We start from the raw sequence: 16,600 nt of genomic DNA on the forward strand, positions 1-16,600 counted from the left end.
TTTGAACAGCAATTCTCAGTATTTTTCAACTTTTAATTAGCTCGCAAAGCAACACACCGGCAGAACTAAAGCTTTATCAACCGCAGGAAATTGTTATAATTTAAGTTTGTGGAGAAAAGGTTTCCAGAAAACAGACTAAAAAGGGTTCATCAACAAAGAGAAGCGAACTACGAAGGATCCGAGAAAAAGAGGAGGTAAGTCGTGTCTTATCTGGGTTTTCTCTTGCGCTAAGGCCCAGAAAAATTCAAACCTTGTTTTTCCCAATCTTCGTTTGATACTAGCTTCATTGTATAATTCAAATCCCGTTTCGGTAAAACAATGACTTTTACATCCACCGCTGTAAAACCCTCGCGTCGGTTCATCGCTCGAATAACAATTCAAAGTGTTTGCATTCTTTAAATTATTTCTTGTCCTACCTTTTGTAATGTTTAATACAGTCGTGGTCTTTAGGGAAGATAAGTTATCTTAGGGATAATTTCTTTCCTGGAAAGTTTTAAAATGATAGCGAACGGCGTGAGCAAGTTTCTATCGTTCTCTCTTCAGGTTTACATTATTCGTTTAAAGAAATCGCGCTCTGTTAAAAATTTTTTGTTTTACCCTAAAAACGAAGTAATAGTCTTTCCCAAAATTGAAATAATGAACGAGGTTGAGTCAGCGATGTTCATGATTCTCATGTGAGAACCCGTCAAACATCTGAGAACTAAATTACCGAGCGCAAATATGTGGTGCAAACAAACTCACGATTAAAATGGAGTTAATCCTACTGCAGGAGGAGTGAATTTCATTGTTTGCTCATGGTACTTTTCAGTGCGATGTATTCATGCTTTCTTCTCGATTTGTTCAAGAAATGGTTTGTCTCACAAAACATGGCGCCACTTTATCTTCGCGCAACATCTCAAGGCTTACTTAATGCTCGGGTTATGATGAACATGCTTGCGATACAATAATTTTTTCCTAATGCTGGAAACTGAAGAATCAATCTCTGAAATTGATAGTCATCACATTTTTCAAGAAGCGTCCGAGTTGTGATCATGTAATTAAACGGGGTCCTGGCAATTCGAACTCACAAGCACGCAGGTAAGCACATGGTTAGCGTAAATAATTGTTATTTACAGTTGTCGAATTCGAGTTTTTGAGATTCCGTTTCTGTAACCTTCATGGATATTTTCTGTTGAATTCCTTGAGGTACAATCTCCGAATTTCATACGTGATTATGAACGATAAGTTCGTATCGGCATCATAATTTAAGGGAGTTTTGTTCACACATTATCAGTTTACAATCCGTTAACCATTTCCAAACCTGCTTGGATATTTGCTTTTGAATTAATTGAGTCACACTCTCGGAATTTCATCAGTAATTAAGAAAGACAGATCCGTATATGTAGCGCAAGTGAAGCGCATTTTTAAATTTCCATAAGATTTTGGCAAACTATATATGCTTAATTTCGTAAAAAAGGCTGCCGTTATTCATCGTGGTGAATAACAATAAAAGCTAAGTTTTCCGTTGGTCTCACGATGTAGTCACGTGTGATGTAGATCGTGACGTTTCGACTGCTACTGATACTGCTAGTCTTCTTCAGGCGATGAGGTCGACTGGTCATGCGTGATCTTATAAAGCATGATGCTCTGCTGTGAATAGCTGTTTTTTTCAACTGCTCTGATTGGTGCATTTCGGACCTTGCTGTTTCACTCAGTGATTTGCTCCCTCGGCGGTCCGCTGTCCCACGGCTCTCTTGTTGTTGTGTTTTTTGATCGTGGGCATCCACGCTTCTGGAATTTCTATTCCACTATCCCTGTTGATGCTGTCAGGGTGAAGTCTTACATCAATTACCTCTTTGACTCTGCGCATGTAGTAATAAGGGTCACGATCCAGAAACTTTATTTCGTTCTAGAGTGGCTTGTGTCCGGTGTTGTGGGCATGCTCTGAAACGGCAGAGGTCTCGGTATGGACGAGTCGGATGTCTCGATCGTGCTCCTTAATTCTGTCTTGCAAACTACGCCATCTGTGTTAGCCGGGTCTACAGCGTCTTTTGGTCGTACTAGCTGAGATCTTAGCGTAGTCTCCGACTTGAAAACAGCGCGTACGCCTTGTTGTTGTAAGCAACGGCGAAGCTGTTCGGACAGACCTTTGACATAAGGTAAAACCGCAGTAGCTTTGAACTCGTTGGCTTGTTCGGCACTGTTGTTTGGTTTCCCTGTCTTAGTAAGTTTCTGCAAGAAAGAAAAAAGGATATTCATTAGAAACCAGAACAGATGACAGATGTTTTTTTCTCCTTGGAGATGACAAGACGTTTGGCGCGCTCGTAAAGGCACTTAACAATACCGCGTTTTACTGATTGAGGGTGGTGTGAATCATACGCTAAGTATTGATCGGTGTGCGTGGCCTTCCTGTATACGCTGGCGGTGAGGCGGCCGTCACGTTCTCTTAGAACTTCGGTGTCTAGGAAGGCGAGTTTTTTGTCATTCTCTGTCTCCATGGTGAAGCGGATGGAAGGCTGCTGGTTGTTTAGATGCTGTAAGAAGTCATACACGTTTCCGCGATTCAAGATGGTAAAGGTATCGTCCACGTAGCCTGGCTACACGTGGATACAGGCGGCTGTGTCACCGGTTGATACACCGTATGTTGACGAAACTAACTGGGTTATTAATTTATCTTCTAGGTCCCTTAGCGATGCCGAGAAAGCCCTACTGAAGAAAGGACTGAACTTCGCCGTAACTCCTGCGAATATTCCTGCCACAGAGATCATCGCCAAGGTCGAAGCAGCCGTAAGACAACTCGACGCCGAACAAGCAGATACTGTCAGAAGAGCTGTTAACGGAACTCTTCAACAGGCAGAACCACCAGGGCTAACATCACGAAAGAGATGCGAGATGCACTTAAAAGCCTGAAAGAAGACGAGTCCATCATGGTTCTCCTAGTAGACAAAGGGCGCGCTAGCGTAGTCATGGATACCGACACCTACCGAGCTAAGATGTCTACGCTTATTGAGAACGGACCGTACCAGCTCCTCAATAAAGATCCGACAGACTGTCTGACCTGAAAGTTGTCAGAAAAGACAACTTGCAGGTCAGACGCCGTTTGCAACAAGATCAGACCCCTACACAAACAGCCACCTAGAATCAACGGTTTACTGAAGATTCATAAGGCTGATGTACCGCTAAGACCTATTGTGTCGTGCCTAAACACCTTTGCATATGATTTATCCTCTTGCCTAGCCAACATCTTGTCTTCTTTAACAGGAAACTCAGAGCATACGGTAACCAATTCAGCTCGCTTCGTATCCATCGTCAGCAATGAGACGACCCTAGACAACGAGATCATGGTATCTTTCGACGTAGAGTCGCTGTTTACCAACGTTCCTATCGACGCCGCTGTACAAGCCGCACTGCAGAAACTCAAGAATGGCCCTTGCCTTGCAGATCGCACCACGCTAACGCCTGCACCGATCGCTGACTTTTTGACCCTCGTACTGAGATCCACCTACTTCCAGTATAACGGATTGATTTACGAGCAAAAAGACGGCGCCACCATGGAGAGTCCGGTTTCCGCTGTTTTCATCCTTGTAAAGAGATATTACACATTTCTTAAACTAAAATCTGAATCATGACGTCAACTTAATTTCAATAAGTTTGAAACTTCATTGTACATAAAAACACTTTACTAGAGGGTGTTACATTTATTTGCTGTCTTCCTGGTACATATGATTACAGAACCCTTTAACTTTCAAGATTTCATGAGTAATTCTCTTTACTGTCTGCCATACAATTTATGTGATTAAGAAAGATGTTTTTTCGTCTTGTCACGAGCGTGGGACAAAGAAGAAATTCTGAGTCCCCATGAGGAATCGAACCTCAGACTTTCGGATTTGCGCAGCGATGCTCTACCACTGTGCCACAGAGATTCTACGGTGGGCGAGGTCTATTACGAAGTTCATATGGCACGCGTCCTGCATACTGCTAGGATCAGCAATGTCCATAGCGTACTATTTTTGGATAGAAATAGTAGAGAAGGTAAGTTATGAGCTCGGTAATGAATTAAGAAAGATGTTTTTTCGTCTTGTCACGAGCGTGGGACAAAGAAACAATTCTGAGTCCCCAGGAGGAAATTGGGGGTGCGGCTTATCTGCGGGAACATTTGAAAAAGGTGTCCGATGTTCGCGTCCGATCTAATACCTGGTTACTAAGCTTCGACTGTTGCGCCCATGTTCTTGTTGTAATGCAAAATTCTATGGAAAAACTGTGTTGAATGAAAAAATTCCTATCAACAAATACCAGAAAAAGATCAATCATATGTCAAAGTTGGTAGAAACGACGTTCATTATATTAAATTTCAAAAATTGTGGACTTGAAGACTTGACTTGACTAAGACTTGAAGTGTTTTCCGTTGCAATGTTGATGGTGAGTTCACGTTCGATGAACAGTGGATGAAGAAGACTTCTTAAGACTCGACTTTGGATTTCTTTTGATTTCTTTTAAAAGACTTTTTTCCAAAATTTGAGCTGCTAAATTCAGGGTGCGGCTTATCTGCGGGGTTTTACGGAAATTAGATTTTTGATTCTACATTCCAACTGGGTGAGATTATGTCATGCTTCATTATGGTTTGTTTACATGGAAAGGTAATTGTTATTATGGCTTCACAGATGTTTTGATTGCCGTCGCAATTAACATTCGTAACAAAGTTCTATTTAACATAGAATATTTTAAGAACTTTCTTCCTTTCTGTTCAAAACCATTTACTATTTCTGGAGCACAATTCAAGGAAGCAGGTTATTCAAAATATATAACTGTTAATTCAGGTAATTATTTTATTATGTCAGTAACATTTGATGTTTCACATGTAACAGGATGATCAAGCTGACGATAGCCTCCAAAAGGAGTGAACTCCACTGTGACAATTAGGTGACTAATTTGGAAACTTGAGCACTTGATAAATACGTCTTTGGCTTGCAATTCTGATAATTACAGTTTGCTGAGGTAATTGAAATGTCAGTCCCCACGCAGGAACTTTCTTGACCTCAGTACTATGAGATAACTTTAGAAAAATTCATTCGTGTCAGTAGAACTATTGTAAGTATAGTACTACCTACTGACAAAAATTAACCATTTCCTGTGAGCATGAACATTTGAGAGAAGTTATGGTGGTAATTGACCCTTTCTTTGCTAGGATGCATAGGGCGTGATGATTGTAAAGGATATCTTTTAGCTTTCAAACTTTCAACTTTGTATAAATTGTAACTGTTTGCCATATATATTTCTCTGTTCCTTAAGCCCTCGAAGTTGGAGCAAGTGATAACCTGACTTCTTTTGTTTGGAATTGTGTGATTACATAATTTTGCTGTGTAATTTACCACTTTGTAACATGTAATATTATTATTTAGATTGCATTAAATACTGTCGCTCAAGCTTTTATTAATACATTATGTTTCTTTCCAATGCTCATACCCAAACTAAACACTAATATAAGGAATAAGTCACAAGATATGTGAGTTTTAAAGGGTGGTAATCTGGAGAAGCAAGGATCCTCCTTTAATTAGGACTGAAATTAATGGGGGCCCTGTTATTATGATTCATGTTTTTACTTTGACCTGCCTCCTCCCCCGTAATGTTTAGGGCACATAGATGAAGAGAACATTTTTTGTATTTTAACGCATGAAAGTTAAATTAATTGGCGTCCACATAATGCACAAAGCAAGAATATGTACGCCTCAGCTTTATAGGTTAAAAAATAAAAACAAGAAGGCTGTGCAGACCATATCTTACTTTTTAGCCCCGTTTGGATATTTATTCAAATAACATAGTCACTATCGGTTTCATTCACTCTCACTTTCCACTGAGCTTGTGGAAAGATGATAACCTCAGTATATCTTTGAATGAAAGAAGGAAAGCCTGCCCTCTTACCACAGATAGTTCTTTTGCGCATTATCAGTACAAACCTGGTCTAATTTGTACACGAAGGTGATTGTTCTAGGTAGGTTAACCTTATAAATTGGTTGTGAAAATTTCTTGAACCTGTCGTCCTATTACTTTTTTTTTATTCAATTTTACCTCACTAACCTAAACTGAATAAATAGAAACTTAAAATTTATTTGTTATGCTTTTGAGGTGTGCATCAAAATTTCGAAGGCTCAAACACGAGTTGAAAATTACTTCTCTTTTCAATTTTCTACGCTGAACAGAGGAGGCTGAAACGTTAAGGAAAAACGATGGGGTAAGCAGTCATACCTGGCAACTTCAAGAGAAGATATGAGAGAAGCCCGTACGATTCAGCCGTGGTGTTTTACTGACTCACTGTCCTCACTCTTCAATCGACCAATCGTCTTAACGCAAAGCAGTTTACCGTCGTTTCTTTCGATTTTGGCTCAATTTCCCAAACCGAAGTTATAAGTCACGCTCAATAGAATATAATTTCGACTGATGGTGACATCATAAACTTCATCTGAAGAAGAAAACATTCCCTAATCTTCGAAAATTTGCTCAAAACATCAGGAATGACAACGAAGGTCCTAAGCTGTTTGAAGATATCGCTGACTAGCATGCGTGTTGATCGCCTTGCAAGTTGTGAGAACATCATCCCCATGTTCCAGACCTCGTCAATGGTTCCCCCGTCCCCAACCCCCGGACTGGTCCCTATTTTCCCTGGAAGAAACTCTTCTACAGCCAGTGCTAAGGAGTTTTATTACAGTTTTTACTCAGAATAATGAAGGGCTGGAAAATAAATTGACGAGAGCTCCGCTTTTAGGCTTGGCTAAATCTATATATTAGAGTTATTATTTATCTTATATGGACTTTAAAAAATCTGTGCCGCATCACGTAGACCTGCATCTCCTCTCATTCTTTCCACTTGTCCGATAAGATCTTAATTTTTCCCTAACGTGAATGCTGACATGCTCATGCGAGGAGATCTAAATTTATACCCAAAGTGAATGTTAACATGACAACCTGTTACTCTCTGATATCGGACCCTAAATCTGGACATAGCTAGGCTGCTAAACAGTTTCCTATTTCTGAATAAACTGTTATCTTGTTTCTTGTGCGCATTGTGTTGGGTGGTAAGTGGCGCTCGTAAGTCGTTCCCGGGCATCTCCATTGGTCTTTTAATTATGATCAGTTGGGGGACAGACGGATAAGTGACGTCCACATGAAAAAAAAATTAGCTTTGTCTATTACATAAAACAAATGTAATCTATGCTACGGTGGGTCTGTTCATTAATATATCAAAGAGGACGTCATAAAGCAGTTGGAACATCAGTGACACGCCTGTGCCTAGTGTACCGTTTTGCTGTTCTTACCACATTATGACTTCGTCTGTGATCTAATACTAAACAGAACCAGGGCAAATTGGACGTTGCGTGACACCGCGAAACATGACAGCGAGAGAGATTTTAAAGATGCATAAGAGTATAAAGGAGCCAAAGCCGAACAATAACATCAAATGCCAGCTCTAGAAAAGATTATAAACTATAAATTTTTTTAGCTCTGCAGGATCAGACCTGCGTGACACTCGAGGTATTTCAACCTAAGATCGCATCTCACTTAATGTTCATTATTGAGTCAAAATTGTCAAACCCTTTAACTTTTCCATCTTTCAAGACCAAAATCTTCTCGCAGTCTTTTATCGTGTTCAAACGGTGAGCTATAGTGATGACAGTCGACTCCTTCAGTTTGTCCCGCACTACATTCCAAATCGTCTGCTCTGTGTCTGGGTCAACATGCGCAGTTGGCTCGTCCAAGACGACGATTTTACTTCGCTGTAGCAGCACACGAGCCAAGCAAATTAACTGCCGCTCTCCAACACTGACATTAGCACCATGTTCCAGCAGTTCGTGATCCAGCTTGGCCTCAAGCCTCCCGACAAAATCTTTCAGTTGCACATCCTCTAAAGCCTGCCATAATTCAGCGTCTCGAAACTTGTCTAAAATATCGAGATTTTTCCTCAAAGATCCGCTAAAAAGAACAGGACTTTGGCCAAGAACTGAGATACCTCGTCGAGCTTGTTGGAGGCCTATCTCTTTAATTGGAACGTCGTCGATGACTATCTCTCCATCAGCATCAGGCATACGCATGAGAGCTGCTACAAAAGATGACTTCCCAGCTCCCGTACGGCCCGCAACTCCAATCTTTGCTCCTCCTTTGATGCTAAGATTGATGTTCTTCAGCACTTGAGGTCCCCCCGGATAGTACGTCAATGATACATCTCTCAACACAATACTTCCTCTCCGAGGCCAGTCTTTTGGCGGTGTTCGTTCTTCTTCGTATCCAGGCTCCTGATCGAGTTGGGTGTAGGTCATAACTCGCTCAACTGACGTCATGTAGTTTTCAACTTCAGACGTTTTTCTAACAGCGTATTGAGTCGCGTTCAGAGTTTGGATGACGTAAACAAGAGCGAGACCAGCGTAAGCTGAAAAGAAAAATTAGAACTTAAGTCTATAAATTCCGGACCTGTTTTTTCTCGATAACTCAAAACATATAACGAAAGCTTTACAAGGCTAGGTTACCTAGCCTTGTCCAGGCAGTCACTTAATGGGAAGTACCGAATAAGGCATCTTTTTTACGTCGTTGTTTTGACTCCAAGCTAAGTAGGTGCAGAGGAGTTATCAGCACAAGTTTCCTGTTTTGAATCATAGAAGACACTTGAAAGTTTGCTCTGCACTTAAGCCACCCGAGTTGACTCTCACGTTTCTGTCGTGTTTAGAAACCACCCGTTCATGAGAGAGCACGTATAGTCACACTTATTTTATTATTCAGTTTTTCATGCTGTGTTAATACACGACTATACAGATTCTTACTTTACATAAAAAGACTCAAAAATGTTACTAAGAATCTTGAGCTTACCGGCATCTTGAGATACCAAGATTGCAGCCACAGCAAATGCACCGACTAACAAGGAAGCGAGACAATCCAGACGTGTACCGAGCCACCTACCGCTGGCCATCACCATAACATACGCCTGATTATGAACATCTTGATATCTGAGGGGACAAGTTTTTATCACAATAAGTTTTAATAATGGAGTTATTTTTTAGTTGACTGTCAAAAATAAACCGAGTAGTATCGACTTGATAATTACTTTGATTGGTGATTGGTCCGGCAAACTTGCGCAAAACCAACCACCTATTGGTCGAACGCGTTTGTCAGCGTTTAGTGCCGTTTCCTTGTTTTTGATTCAAGTCCTCTGTCACTACTTGTGATCTTTTCTTTTGTTTTGATTGGCTTGTTATGGTAAAATAATATTTTCGTTACGACAATCACTCCAAAAAAATCTCAAAGACATTACATCGGGTCTCTACACTGAAGTGAGACCAGTGTCTCCTTTGGCCTGACAATGTAACGGAGCCCTTCAATAAATTTCGCCCGACACCCCTGCCCCTCAAAAAGATGTTACTCTTCAAGGAACATCCGTAAGCTTCTTGCTAAGTATCCGAAAGATCATTTCCGTAACCACATCTCATTCTTTGGTATGCTCCATTCGTCCAGATGAAGTGAGAGCCGCTAGAGCCGAGTTTCTTGACGATATGGATACTTTTCCATTGAAAATAGTAAATTCGCCAAAAACAGACCAGTTCTTAATTGTTCACTATCACAACTCCATTTTGTATGCTAAGTATAATATTTATCAGAAGGAGAAGACGAGTGCCACTCGTCTGTATCTCCTGTTAATTAAACTCATAATGGTAATAGGACTGAGTGGAGTTCAATTCGGCCAGTAATCATACGAGTGATTAACAAAAGGGGACGACTGCGAGGCGGGAGTCTGACTTTTTTAATCACGAGTATTATTAAAGGCAGAATTGCACGACATGACGTTGTCTTACCAATTGATCAAAACTGTGACAAAATTAGAGAAAGAAACTAACATCGCTTATACGTTTCATACATTTGTTATAGTTTCGACTAATTGTGAAATTTCTACGTCACGCGATCTTGTTGATTGACGGTTCATATTATGCGACTGTTGAAATCCTATCAGAAGGATGAAAACCGCACAGAGCAATTACTGTAGTCTCACAACTGGTAGTAAACCCTCGTGCCTCTTTCGGATAGCTTCGTTTCGCCACCGTGCCTCGTACCGAAAGGTCCACTTGCTGACCAGTGTCTCAGCACGTACCAGATAGGATTACAAAAGACACGTGATGCCATTTCGCGTATTGCCGGCAAATTTAAAAAAATAGCTCACAGAAAACGAGCGACTATAAGTCACTATTGACCTGTGCATTTATCGGCTCTGACACCACAAACTTAATCAATGTCTTTGACTTACCTGTAGAGTGCATCCACAAAATCTGTCTGTCTTCCTCTCGTACGAATCGTGTCCAGTCCTATCAGGGTCTCCGAAAAATGAGCGAACACTGGGCTTCGGGATATCGACTCTAACCTCTTTAGTTCTCTGGCAGTCTTCAAGTAATAATTGGATAGAAAAACGACCAACATGGAAATTGGAACAACAAGAAACATCAGCCAAACATTTGTGACAACTGTTACCAGAATTTGGCCAAATATCACCAAGAGCATCTGCATTGCCGCCAGGAATGTTTTGGGCAACATCTCATCTACGCAGCCAATATCATTGGAGAAACGATTTAGGATTCTTCCCACTGGATTAGAATCAAAGAACAGGACAGGTGCTTGTAAAATGGCCACAACCATTTTATCGTGAAGATGCTCGGCGCACTTCAGACAAACAAGGAAGAATCCGTAAGCCCGAACAATAGTAAATATAAAACACGCGCCAACCAGACAGGCGAAGACAGATAGATAAGTCTTGTTCTTCTGATCCTCTGGGTTTAGCCTTGCAAGAAACGAAAGCCACAAGTCGGGAGCAACTATGATGGCTGAAAGAAATACCATTAAAATGCAGTGGTTGAAATGTACTTTTGTATGATCGCTCAGTTGAACATTGTAAGATTTATTGGGCCTAGACACAACTCGCCTGGATTACCTACTACCTTTAACGTCTTGGAGATGTTTATGCAAGCACCACAACGTCACAGAATATATGAGGCAGTCAACCATGTCACACATAAATATTATTAAAAAACTGCTTTTGGTCTCAGAAAGTTAGTCTGTAGAGCGAGTGGTTATTCGACCTTTTCATGCGAGTGGAGGCAAGTGTAAGGCAAACGCGAGGAGAAAAACACCAGCTCTTCATTTCGCGCGTAACTCGCCATTCACTCGCGCTTGCCTCGCGCTTGTACGAGCAAGTGAGATATCGGGAACATGGTCAGAAGTTTGTGTAGTGTCTCTCAACGCTACCTACTAATCTAAAAAGAACTTTTATTCTTGGTTAAAAGCATAGCCATTGTGAAACGATTTGCACGAAACAGAATAAAAGAATAGAAGAAACGAAATATAGAAACAAGGTCTGACCCAAGGTTTGTAGCTCAGTCTAACAATAAGTTTACCTTGAGTAACGAGACTTAAACCAACCATTCCAGTTAGCATCAAAGGATGTGCTCCACTTCTGAAATAGTCCCAATAAAGCTTGGATGTCACAACTCCGATTGAACGATCCTCCCTTGCTATCTCCAAACTCTTCGCTTCATTGGGCAGAGAATGTATTTTCTGGCACTTTTCAGCATCATTGTCTTCCTCTTTATCTTCCCAGCAGAACGGCTCAGATGAGTCCGTTTTGTCCTTCAGAGCTGCTTTATAGAGCGGGTCAACAGTTGAATTGATTACACCTTTTTCTTGCAGCTCAGTAAAGCGTCCCTTGTCGAGGACACGTCCTTTGTACAACACAATCACTTCATCAGCGTTTTCCATGTGCTGTTGCTGATGAGAGGCAAACAGAACGATTTTATCGCCCAGTAGATCTTTGATGCACTTGTTAAAGATGTGTTGGCCAACTTTAACATCGACAGCACTCAGTGGATCATCCAATAGATAAATATCTCCGTCAGAATAAACTGCACGAGCTAAACTTACTCTCGCCTGTTGTCCTCCACTCAGAACCTCTCCGCGTTCTCCAACAACTGTTTGGTCACCATCAGGTAACCGCTGAAAGTCTTCTTTCAGAGCACAGACGTCGATTATTCTTTCGTACTTGGACTCCTTGTAGGGTTGACCAAACAGAATATTTTCTTTTATCGTTCCCGAAAACACCCAAGCAGTCTGAGGCAAGTAAATGACAGAACCTTGATAATCAATCGTCCCAATGGTGTTCCAAATTTCACCAGCGATCGCTGAGAGCAGAGTAGACTTACCACTTCCAACCGGTCCGGTGATGACTGTTAAACTCTTTGAAGGTGCAAACAAGTTGATATCCTCAAGAATAAATTCCTCTTCATGATGCGTTTTTGCGTAGCTTAAATTTGACACACATAATATAGTAGGCCCTAATTCTCTTGATTCACGAGAGAGGGAAACTTTCTCCGTATTTTCCTCTTCTTTTTTCAAGTAACTGCGACTTAGGTAAGTTGCGGTACTTTTCGCTTTTTGTTGAGGCTCGTTGCTTAAATCACTCTCCGAGGCTTGCAACAGATTTTCCAGAAGAAGGAATTCTTCGATTCTTCCGAGCGAAACGTAGGCGTCATACGTTACCATTAAACCTGATGTCATATTCAACATACCACTAAATTTTAGAACACCCATAAACGACAGCAGCATGAAAACATTGGCGGGCGTGAGGGTCTGGCCTGTAAGCACCATAATAATTACTGACACCAGAGTGGCCAGTGGCGTTGCACTGTATAACAAGGCATCAATACTTGACTGAATGGCTGTCCTCTTCGAAATGACGCTGATTTCATTTCTGCAGATAAAAGTTGTTTGTGAGTTATGTGGGCATTCTGTCGAACCAATTCGTCCTCTGTGTTCTCTCTAATTTGAAATATAAAGGAGGTGAGCGGGCAGCAAGCGCACCCTTCCTCATCGTTCACTTCTTTGTGAAAGTGCGTCTTTTGCGAACCCACGACAGCGTACGAAAAATAATACCAAATGAAGTCAAGTTAGACTCAATGAGATGTTCTACCTATGATAATGAACGATTATGCTCCGAAGTGGAGGTGATAACCACCCTTTTTCACCGACACTGAAGTAAAAACGATTACAATATTTTCGGATCCAAATCCCGAACGAGTCGCTCGAAGATGAATTGCAAAGGATATTCGGAGTTTGAGTAGCCAATCAGAGTGCACTTTTAACACTTTCTACTCAGTAGATACTGATATTTATTGACTAACCGGCCAGTCCTATGGTTATGAAATGGGTTACATGAGACATTTTTTTTTTGTTTGAACTGCTTAGCTAATAAAGCTCTCAGTGGAGACAAAACATATTTGTGGATTTTGAATAATTTAGGTCAACAATCAAGGGGATGAATTAAGATAGTTGTTTTAGCCTACTACTGATGAAAACTGACAATTTACCTTACCTTCTTACATGTTTTATCTTTCGTCTATATTCGTCCTCCCACGCATGCGTTTTGACCGCGCGGATCCCGGAAACTACTTGATTCATTTGGGAGATTCGCTGATCGGACACTGTAGCTGTGCGCAAGCGCAGCTTAGCATTAACATAGGACAAAACGGCAAAGTACGGCATAAGAACACACAGAAGGAACACCCCCATAACAGCCTGCCAGCCAATCAAATTGTAGATAAGGAATATTGTCCCTACATAAGCAGGGACTGCAAAAACGGCTGAGACAAAAAACTTGACTGTCTCTTCTTCCATTCTTTTAACATCATTGGATATCAGGTCGAGTAAACGTCCTGCAGTGAATTTCAGTAACGTCTGCTTGCTGAGTAGAAGTTTCTGAAAGAGAGCACAGATTAGACATTAGAGAAGTATGTTCCATAAACCATATGATTTTAATCTACGGCATAAAGACATCCGTTCCTGCATTTCGAGACGAGAGTAAACAAACCTTCACCAAATTATCTTTAAATGTGAAAAAGAGCCACAACTAAGGCGCCATTTTGAATCTCGCTAAGAAGCGTGGCCTTATGCGTTAAGGTTTCTGTAGCCTACTTCCCCGTTAACTGCAGGCTACATAACTGTTTGTTTCTTCGATTCTTTTTTTTGGTAAGCGGGATTGCTTGCTCTCGCAGAAGCACCAGCAATGATGTTCAATTACCCTCTCCTTCAGGGTCTCCATATGGCATAACCTGATTACAATCGATCAGATTTCTGGAAAAATTATTTCTGGGTCGGATAGATAAAGGTGTTTTTTCGGCTTAGTTTGGGGTGTTTAGGGTATTATATGAGCCTATCACAAGTGCATAGAATACTCTTTAGGATCGTGCCTACCTTTTGGTACACCAGTCCCCTCAGGGCGCTTCCTATTTTGATCCCCAATATTTCACATCTGTAGCTATCCTGGTGCATACCAAGACCACCGATCAAACCATTGAGACACATAGCTAATGCGCAGGCGTAGAGCCGATAAGTATTCTCTGCCTCAGTTGACATAAGCTTAGAAACAAGATACCCGAGGAACAGTGGAAAGAGAAGGCGAGAAGTTGTGCACAATATATTCCCCATCAAAATGATGATAACATCTTTGGCAGAAAGCATATAAAACACGCTTTTCCAAAGTTTGGGCCTTTTCCCATTCATCTTGCAATGATGTTTCTCGCTTTCCCAGCTTTTTCGAAGCTTGTCGGTGACAAAACGGCCAGAGTTCTCGTCTGACAAGGGTAAAAAGTCATTTTGATCCAAAGGTCTTTGACTGCCCTTTTTAAGGACTTCGTTCATCCAACGAAAAAAAAGTGAAGATACAAAACTGACTTTTTCATCTTTATCACCAGAGATTTTCATGTAACCGCTTTTTGGTGCCATCCCTTGAGACATACAAAATACATAGCCATTATTAGCATGTTAAACGCAATGCCCAAATGTCTGTGCATGTTGTTCCAGGATTTCAGAACCAACTTGCCCTCTAAGAGTTGTAAACTTACATAAAATCCAATAATAGCTTAAAACAAAATGGTAAATAACCGTCATTGAATAAGCTTTGTGCTCGAAGAGTGTCGAGTTTCCTTTCTCTACTTTTTATGAACGTTTAATTTTCTTGGCATAGTTTCCGTGACATTGGTTGCTACCTTTGTTTTTGTTTAAAATTTTGCGCGGGATATTTGCGCGCGGCCGGCCAAAATTGATCCCCTTGCTTGAGGGTGCCTGTTGAGTTCCCGGCTCCCTCTTAATAGAAACCAAATAACAAGAGAACATTATCTTGCAATTATTTGAGGAAGCGGCGTGCAACCAACTTTTCATTTCGAATGGAGTTTCCACAATTTTTCGCTATTCCGCTTTCCTTCTTGTCTCCCATAAGCAAGAACTTGTCGCATACATGACAAACTATTACTCATAAAAATAAATCAATTTTTTTTTTACTTTCATTTCACGTCCACTGAGGCGTAAAATAAAATTTCATAAGCGAGAAAACGTCATTTCTTCTAAAGCTGAAAATAACCGCATAATACCGTAAAATTGGATACCTATCGAAGTCGATTGCGTGATAGGTCAGGAATGAATTTGTCAGTGTCTCGCATAATGAAACAGTTGAAATTCTGGAGCCAACAAATCGCGGTCTGCACAGTTTGTAGTCTGCAGCATAACATCTCCTGTGATCTAGCCCACTCAATCAAAGCTTTTAGCCAAACGATACATATATAAAATGTCAACACAGCGCTGTTATAGGCCTTGTAATTACAATCTATATGGATGGAATCGTACTGACAATTTGGTGTGAAAAATTTACGTTTGCACCTGGCTGTGCGATAACAATTTGAGGAAGCTGCAACTCTATATAGCTTACTTTGCAACTTTGTCTCATTATACAGGAATTCACCAAGACACCGCTAATATTGCCGTTCCTTACTATTTGCAAGCCATATCTTTTGCACGGGCGAATAGGTTTTGAGAGATTTCTAAATATACAAAAAAAAAAATCGACTAGACGATGTTCCTGTATAATAAAACAGATGTCGTGATTTGAAACGAGAGGATCACAAAATTTCCCGAGAGCCCTCTCTTCACCACGCTGAGTGAAAGGGGACTTGTTTTGAAAGTTTTGAAATGCAGTTTCAAAATAAATTTTAAAACTCTGGGGACAGAAAACAAGTTGAAAACGGACTAACTCCCTGGCGGCCGGACACAGTCCCCACAAACGTAAGTACTGAAACATGGAATGACCTACAACCACCTAGAACCACTTACAACCACCTAAAACCACCTACAGCTACCTAAAACAACTTAAAATCACCTACAATAAATGATGTTTGAAAATATTTGAGCCTGCGACCCTCTCGAGACATTGACTGGTCAGAAGTCGCCTTCTTTTCAAGGAACAGCGCTTCTTTCCAGAGACTTTTCGCGCGCAACAAAATGAAGACTAACCGAGGCACCCAGGGTAAGCCGAGAACTAAAAAGGGAACAAATTTATGCCAGCATGTCGTAAGTTCTGATAGCTGATTGACTCGATCTATTTCGCGTTTGGGACTCGTAAGGATACTGCTTGTACATGCACCTCGCGAGATTTGCAACTTCTGTTTATCACACATCGTTTCAAATGTCACTGTTTTTTTCGTGGTATCCTGTTCTCAGTCATTTTCATTTTTTTTCTCTGAACAATATCAACTTATTATAAAACTGTTTTGTT

General features: G+C 40.9%; 1 protein-coding gene and 1 pseudogene across 1 annotated transcript; one reads left to right on the top strand and one right to left on the bottom strand.

The window, feature by feature from the left end:
• The first annotated feature begins 866 nt into the window (after positions 1 to 866).
• Positions 867 to 3,608, top strand: LOC149036678 (uncharacterized; annotated as a pseudogene).
• Positions 3,609 to 5,396: 1,788 nt separating this feature from the next.
• LOC149036679 (ATP-binding cassette sub-family C member 4-like) lies at positions 5,397 to 14,778 on the bottom strand. The gene is made up of 6 exons (XM_089188658.1): positions 14,248 to 14,778; positions 13,370 to 13,752; positions 11,400 to 12,748; positions 10,259 to 10,829; positions 8,833 to 8,969; positions 5,397 to 8,398 (listed from the first exon to the last, which is right to left on the bottom strand). Exons 1-6 carry the CDS (start codon positions 14,776 to 14,778, stop codon positions 7,530 to 7,532), a joined length of 3,840 nt encoding a protein of 1,279 aa, XP_089044784.1. The 3' UTR covers positions 5,397 to 7,529.
• Positions 14,779 to 16,600: the final 1,822 nt, after the last annotated feature.

This window comes from Pocillopora damicornis, chromosome 12 (assembly GCF_964200805.1).
Source record: "Pocillopora damicornis chromosome 12, jaPocDami1.2, whole genome shotgun sequence".
In the NCBI taxonomy this organism is placed as follows: Eukaryota; Metazoa; Cnidaria; class Anthozoa; order Scleractinia; family Pocilloporidae; genus Pocillopora; species Pocillopora damicornis.